The sequence below is a fragment of the Stigmatopora nigra genome, chromosome 12 (genome assembly GCF_051989575.1).
Source record: "Stigmatopora nigra isolate UIUO_SnigA chromosome 12, RoL_Snig_1.1, whole genome shotgun sequence".
NCBI lineage: Eukaryota > Metazoa > Chordata > Actinopteri > Syngnathiformes > Syngnathidae > Stigmatopora > Stigmatopora nigra.
The window spans coordinates 13291514-13299703 of NC_135519.1; the positions used below are offsets into that span (position 1 = coordinate 13291514).

The 8190-nt window shown below is 41.1% G+C and overlaps 1 protein-coding gene across 1 annotated transcript; it reads left to right on the forward strand.

Annotated features, from left to right (window-relative positions):
* Window positions 1–94: 94 nt before the first annotated feature.
* adss2 (adenylosuccinate synthase 2) lies at window positions 95–8113 on the forward strand. The gene is made up of 13 exons (XM_077730247.1): window positions 95–541; window positions 1170–1272; window positions 2063–2131; window positions 2207–2257; window positions 2325–2391; window positions 4180–4287; window positions 4741–4822; window positions 4902–5028; window positions 6262–6416; window positions 6628–6752; window positions 6843–6940; window positions 7013–7162; window positions 7377–8113. The coding sequence occupies exons 1-13, from the start codon at window positions 383–385 to the stop codon at window positions 7427–7429; spliced, it is 1347 nt and encodes a 448-aa protein (XP_077586373.1). The 5' UTR covers window positions 95–382; the 3' UTR covers window positions 7430–8113.
* Window positions 8114–8190: the final 77 nt, after the last annotated feature.

Consider the following 8190-nt stretch of genomic DNA (forward strand, 5'->3'; position numbering starts at 1 on the left):
CTCATTAACAAATTCATAGATGACGTCACGTACTGTAGTGTTGAACAGTACGAATCGGAAATAACCACATTCTTATCACCAAAATGGAAAAGAATAGACATTTTACGACGAGGCCGCATATTTTTGGGGGGGTTAAGATGTTGCAGTTGACTTTTAAAATCGGGTGGGAAATTATGAATTCATAACTTCCCTCCCACCGTATCGCCTGACATTCACCCACTTCCTCGTTATCGGAACCTGTGCGCATGCGCAAGACGTGCTACTTCCTGGCGTCTAACGTTGCCTTGGGAGTGGGCTGGCGCCACCGCCACCCCACTCAAGCTCCATTGCCGAGCCGCCAAGTCGCCGCTCCTCAGCTCCGGAGCTCTAGCAGTGGTGGGCCATGTCGGAAAGCGAAAGCCAGGAGTCGGCGACGCGGCCCGGTAGACCGCCGGTGGGCAACCGAGTAACGGTGGTGCTGGGCGCGCAGTGGGGCGACGAGGGAAAGGGCAAAGTGGTGGACCTGCTAGCGCAAGACGCGGACATGGTGTGCAGATGTCAGGTTGGTGTTGCGTTCACTTGTCGAGGAAGCAGGAAAGCGGGAAAATGGGAAAACATTTCCCGCCTTGCTGGCTTCATTTCCTTCGTTTCTTTATCCGTCCGCAGCAAGATAACCTTTTTCCTGGCTCGCTGCCCATCCTTACCGGACGCTCAGTTGTTATTATGGTGTGTTTTTACTGCGAATGTCACCTTGAAGTCTTGCTAGCAAACATAGCTCACCTTTCCGCTACAGGTCTTTAAATGCACCTTGAGCTGAGCAGGCGTCACCAGGTGCTAGCCTTAAAGAAATAGACCAGCCATAATAAATGACCTTTATGTTTGCCCTAGTTATGACTTCAGGCTTCTTTTGTTAAAAATGAACACACCCAGGAAAAGGGTATTCAACACTGTGTCCAAACAAGTGGCAAAACTCTACCACTATTCAAAAATAGATCTAATCTTAATGTATATCTGCTCAAAAAGACATTACACAGCATAATGGAATATTTTTTAGCAATGGACTTGTAACTTTCAGTTAAAATGCTCCTCATTTCTCCATTTTAATCTTCAAAATCTGCATTCTAGCACAGCCAAACACAGTCACGGAACTTTCCCGTGGGGAATGAAAGTATTTGTGTGTATCTCCACAGGGCGGCAACAACGCGGGACACACGGTGGTGGTGGACTCGGTGGAGTACGACTTTCACCTCCTCCCCAGTGGCATCATTAACCCCGACGTCACCGCCTTCATCGGTGCGTTACGCCGTCTCCGTGTCACCTACACGCCTCCTCTTTAGTGTCACACGCCCCCCACCACTTTAACACCACGGATACTCAACCCCTACATAACCATCGTTTTTTATTCCACCACAAAGCCTATTAGAAACGATGCCCGTATTTGCATCCTTGTTACTACTCGTGCCCTTTGTTCAAATGGCCTCCGGCATAATGATTTTGAGTCGTAGCCAAATGTCACTTTGCTTGCAGTATAACTTCATTAACTAATGTGGGTGGGGCTTTTATTGTTACTCTCTCGTGCACTTTAGTTGCTGCACATGTGTGATCTATTGATATTTTGAACACATTAGAAAGAACTGCCCCAGGCTTTATAAAACTAAAGTCAGATGGTCATCACAAAGACTATGTTAAGCCTAGCGCAAATGTGTCAAAGTGGTGGCCGGGGGGCCAAATGTGGCCGCCGCATCATTTTGTGTGGCCCGAGAAAGTAAATGATGAGTGCCGACTTTTTGTTTTAGGATCAAATTCAAATGAAGAGTATAGATGTATATTACATTTCCTTTTTTTTCCCCTTCTAAATCAATAATTGTCATTTTCTAATGATTTTTTTCTGTTTTTAGTTCAAAAATCATCTAGTAAAGTCTAAAATTATATTAAAAAAGCTCAAATAAACATTGTTTTAGATGTTAGGAGCTCATTTAACCTGTTGTTCTGATTCTACAGGTGAATTTAGTTGTGTATTTTTTCTTCTTTAAGAATACTATATATCTTCAATATGCAAACTTATTTTTGCTCTCTACCCTAGGTAACGGCGTGGTGATCCACCTCCCGGGCCTCTTCGAAGAAGCCGCAAAGAACGAGAGTAAAGGCAAAAGTGAGTGATTTTTTTTCCAAATGAATGACGACACATCAATTTATTGAGCATCAAAACAATTTTTTTTCGACACAGGTCTGAAAGGTTGGGAGAAAAGATTGATCATTTCCGACAGGGCACATATTGGTAAGTGCCACCCATCCACCTGACCTCTGAATGATGTGTTTATGTTGCCAATTTTCCTCTTTGCCAGTGTTTGACTTCCATCAAGCCGTGGATGGCGTTCAGGAACAGTTGAGACAAGAACAAGTAGGCAAGAAGTAAGGCACCCCCCAAAATCCACATGCACCATACAAAAGATTAGTTAAAATACATTTTTTAAGTGTTTACCCCTAAAAGCCATTTGGCCAGTTTAAAAACTGAATTTCTTGAACGTGGAACTAAAATTTTAACTGTACTATTTCAAAAACAAGTCTACTTTGTCTTCAATGGTAAAAAATATATATAATTTATGTGTGGAATGAAGAGTGTAAGCCTGGAGAGCATTCCTAGCATTAATGCAAAGAAAGACAGCAGTAATTGTTGTTGAAAGTTGTTTCATCTGCTTTAAGCCTTCAACACTTTGCAAAAAATGTGTGTGTGAGTAAGGGAGTCCTTTTAAAGACTCGCACATCGCAGCTGGCATCTTTCCAACATCTATCTCCAGGCATTCAAAGTAACACAAGACGAGTCTCACGTTGCCAGAACTTTTAAATTGCTAAAGAACACAGACGTGAGGCAGTAAAAATGCAAATACACACACATTTGCGGGGGGAATCTATCTTGGAAAAGTATGATCAAGCCCATGGGGGGTGGGGAAATTGGTCCTCGAGAGTCACTGTGGGTGCAGGAGTTTGTTCCAAGTGATCCGAAAATGTGACTGTCGGGGGTTGGGCTGAAATGAGTGGCACCTGACAGCGATCCACTGATTGCACAGTTTGGTGAAGAGGTGTCCACATTATGAGTTGGAATGAAACCCCACACCCACTGTTCATTCATTTATACTAACAATATTTCTCAAAAAGGAATTTAAAATTTAAAACCTTTCTTGCCAAACTGCTATATATTTTTAGATTTTACAAAATGATTTTTGAACTAAAAACACAGAAAAAAATATTAAAAAAATGACAATTATTGACTTAAAAGGGGAAAATCAGGAAATTTAATATACATCTATACACTTCATTTGAATTTAATCCTAAAATAGAAAGTCGGCACTCATGTTTTACTTTCTCGGGCCGCTCAAAATGATGCAGCGGGCCAGATTTGGCCCCTGGGCCTCCACTTTGACACCAGTGACATATCTGAACTTGTGGGCTGCTTTGGGTGCAGGATTTTGTTCCAAGCGAGCCGACAGTTTGACCGTCGGGGGTTGGGCTGAAATGAGTGGCACCTGACTGCAATCCACTAATTGGACTGGTAACATACCAGTTTGGTGAAAATGTGTCCACATTATGGTTTGAAATGAAAACCTGTACCCACTGTTCATTCATTTATACTTGTACAATTTTGATATGCATTATTGCTATTATTATATATGCATATTGAGTCATTTTTTGCCTAGAAAACAATTGATAACCATTCCACTACAATTTAAAAAAAATGTCCCAAATCAATTCCTATGCATTTAATTTACACCAATTCTACTTTGGAGATATATATATAATATGCCTAATTAAGCTGACTGAGCAAATGCATCTCTTTATGATTTAGATGGTTACACTCGCAGTACCGTGGCTAATGATGAAACCCAGTAAGCTGTAACCATAGTTGGCCGTGGATGTCCAGCCAATTACTCGCATGCTTACCCCCCTCGCTTTTAATAGCGGAAGTGTCATATAAAATAGCCAGCAGGCCAAAGGCGGGGGGAGAATGCAACGTTGTTAAAATACAGCAAATAATATTTACATACAAATCTGCCTGTAAAAATGGAATGATGACAGTCATAAACATTCAAACTTCTGCTTAAAAACGTGGTTATTTAATGGTCATCATCTCCTTTAAAATCTAGCTCCTCAGCTTGAGAAATGATTCAAAGTGAATGTCGTCTTTGTTTATGCATTTCGCAGCCTAGGGACGACAAAGAAGGGAATTGGACCCGTGTACTCTACCAAGGCAGCCCGCAGTGGCCTTCGGATATGCGACCTGCTCGCCGACTTTACGCACTTCTCTGACAGGTTTGCCAAAAATTCCCCCCTCCCCCTTCTGGATAGACTCTAAAGTAAAAGTCTTAAGATGCTATTTTAGCATTAGCGCAGTCTTCTTTTCCCAATACTACCTAATATGTACATGTACCTGATATATACATGAAAAACAATCAAACTTTGTCTTTTTTTTACCCTGAAACTGACCAATTTCCAATAGAATCTGAATCAATTTGTGATAGTTTAGCATCCTACTACACTTAAAGTACCTGCTTTTACTGTATAAATAGTAGAAGTCTTGATTTGGGGTGTGGCTTATTTTTATACAAGATATAACTTTACTAAGGTTAATCGGCTATCTGAAATGTTTTCATTTCCAGAAATTACTATAGTCAATAAGAATAAAATTGATATATATATATATATTTTTATGTCAGATGTAAAGTATGATGTGGATGAGAAAGACCATTTTATTGAATGGTGCAGGTATAAATTATTGGCCCAGCAGTACCAGGCCATGTACCCCAGTCTGCAAATAGATGTGGAGGGGGAGCTTGTCAAATTAAAGGTAAAAGCTGGAAAGAATGCATATTATTATCCCTCCAAAATAAGAGCGATCCTAACGCTCACATCCTCCTTCGACACAGGGATACGTGGAGCAGATCAAGCCCATGGTGAGGGACGGCGTGCACTTCATGTACGAGGCTCTACACGGGCCTCCCAAGAAGATCCTGGTGGAGGGCGCCAACGCCGCGTTGCTGGACATCGATTTCGGTCAGTGGGCGAAAACGTACGCGGGAAACAATGTAGGTAATACCCAAAGCCGGGTGTCTGACTCGGGTTGGTTCGCTTGATTTGACGTGGGCTGGACCATTTTAGATATAATATTTTGATTTTTTTTAAATAAATGGATTAAAATAACTGGATTAAATGCCCTGAATATTCCTTTTTATAGATCTAAAACAATGTTTATTTTAGCTTTTTAAAAATATATTTTTAGATTTTACAAAATGATTTTTGAACTAAAAACACGGAAAAAAATGATTAAAAATGAAAATTATTGTTTTAAAATAGGGAAAATCTGGAAATTTAATATACATCTATACTACATTTTAATTTAATCCTAAAACAGAAAGTCAGCACTCATCATTTACTTTTCCGGGCCGCACAAATTTATGCAGCGGACCAGATTTGGCCCCCAGGCCACCACTTTGACACATATAATTCTAAAACGCTTGCAATTGGCTTTCACATTTTATTTATTATCGCATAAATTGTTTTCAGAATACATTTACAACGAAGGCTTCATTTAAAATGAGAATTAATGGAAAAATCTGGATTCACATTAACTCGAATCAAGAATTAGTCAAGTTACTGAGTTCAGATGGCCCCCTTTAAACCAGTTCTATTATACTGTTAACTCATTTTGGCACTCATATGACAGTACAAAGTTGAGTGTGTTCCACTGGAGTGATGACAGATCTTGTGATTTTTTTTTTTATCTCTATTATTTTTTTCCCCTCAAGCACATCCTCAGGCAACTCATAAAATATTTTTCTGCGCTACTGATTATTGTGGGTTGGTCTCTATAGGGAACATTCTCTAGTCAAAGAGTCAAAAGAGGATTTTGAGGAATGTCAAATATGATTGGGGGCGTCTTTGCGCCGTAACTCGGCTTCTCGGAACGCCGTTTTCTGAGTGGTGTCCGCTCTCTCTCTCTCTCGCTCGCTCGGTCACACAACACGACCCAGTTGGCCTGCCAACTATATCAGGACTCGCTAAAATAAACATGCCACGTGTACACAACTGTTGGGAAGTAATATACTTAAAAGTACAAGTAACACGTTTTCCAGAAACACATTAACATTAATCATTAGTTATCATTTGGTGTGTATTTACTTCAATATCTGACACACTTGGATTTGATTCAAGGGCATTGATTCAATGTATCTATTATTGATAAATAATTATTAAAGCCTCATATTCTTTTGCAAATATGTTTTCCAGGGACGTATCCATTTGTTACGTCGTCCAACTGCACGGTGGGTGGGGTGTGCACGGGTCTCGGCATGCCCCCACAGAACGTCGGCGAGGTATATGGCGTGGTTAAGGCCTACACCACCCGGGTCGGCATCGGGGCCTTCCCCTCCGAACAGAACAACGTAGGTCCCTTTGACTATTTCCATATTTTATGCAACGAGATGGTACATTTTGCTATGGAATTGTAAAAAAAAAAGAAGAGGAAAAACACCACCACCTAGTGGTCGTTTGGTGGTACTGCTATCATTTACTATTGCTTCAATATTGGTGGATTTTTTTCTACTTAGCATTTTACAGCACTGCCTTAAAATGAATGTTTTGATGTGTCGTCAGGATGTCGGCGAGTTGCTACAAACCCGCGGCAAGGAGGTGGGCGTGACCACCGGTAGGAAGCGGCGTTGCGGTTGGCTTGACCTGGTACTCATCAAATATGCGCACATGATCAATGGCTTCACGGCGTAAGTCAACACATTTCAATTAGTAGTCCGAATCCCATTTTTTTTGCATCTAACCGATTTTGAGAATCTTCTGTCCCTGCACTTTGACAGTTTAGCACTTACCAAACTGGACATACTTGACGTCCTCGAGGAGATCAAGGTGGGCGTGGCCTACAAAGTGGACGGCCAGACGATACCGCACTTTCCGGGTGAGTGACACTATAGGAGGTTGGAGAAAGTGACTACTATGTGCTAACCAAGCGGTGTATTTGTGTGCGCAGCCAATCAGGAAGTGCTCACGCAAGTGGAGGTCCAATACGAGACACTGCCCGGATGGAACAGCAGCACGGCGGCCGCCAGGAACTTCCACGAGCTCCCGGAGAACGCCCAGAAATACGTGCGCTTCGTGGAGGAACACGTCGGAGTGCCTGGTAGGAATTACCACATAGCAAAAGTCATGATTTATTGCTAGAAATTTCAAAAAGGAAACTATTTTAAAGCAATGTAATAATGTAGTAAAAATGTACATACTAAAATAGAAAAGGACAATGTCGATATTTAGTTACTACAATTTTATTGAAGGGGGGAATCCTAAGTAGAAATAACAAGTGAATTGTTAAATTTCACTTTCTTATTTACTTTTAGTTAAATGGATCGGCGTGGGCAAGTCGAGGGAGTCCATAATCCAGCTCTTTTAGACCCCAGAAAAAATCCGTAGGCTTCTTCACGCTGACACAGCCTGACTACCCGACTGGACCTGGACCTGGACCTCAACCTGGACCTGGACTCCATCCTCAACCCGAAGTATCACGACTCACTGTACCGTCAGAACTGCTGCTATGCCGGAATTCTAAACCTCATTGGCCGTTTGGACCCACCGGACCCCCAATAGGATCGGCAGACCACCAGCGCCATTAACAAGAACTCAATTTAACAGTTTTAAACGCTCTGTGCCTGAATCTGTCGTGCCATTTTTAACATGTTTTATTTTTTTTTGTGGTCGGGTGATCGTGGCACTTAAAGGTAAAAGGGAACTTTTGATATTTAACTTCTTATTTGCAAAAAAAAAAAAAAGAATGGAACAAATAAAGCCTTATACATGTGTATTTCAAACTTTAAGCTGCTGTTTTCCCTCGCTTGTTAAACACGCATGCATTTGTGTTTTTTTAATTTTTTTCTTTACAATGAGTGAGTTTCCCTTTAACTACTTTACAGAATCAGGTGTAACTTTTCAACTCACTCTTGTAACTGTTGCACTTTTCTGTGTTAAAATCCTGTAAATTACTTTTATGGAGGCAGATATATTGGAGCTTGACACTTGCTATCATGAATTTAAAGGCCACATCCTTGTAATGACATTAAAAGTGGAATACCGACCGGTATGTTGTGTTACTCATTTGGAATTGGAACATAAACTACTGTCTATATACTGCTATCTATGGTTTACATTATATAAATA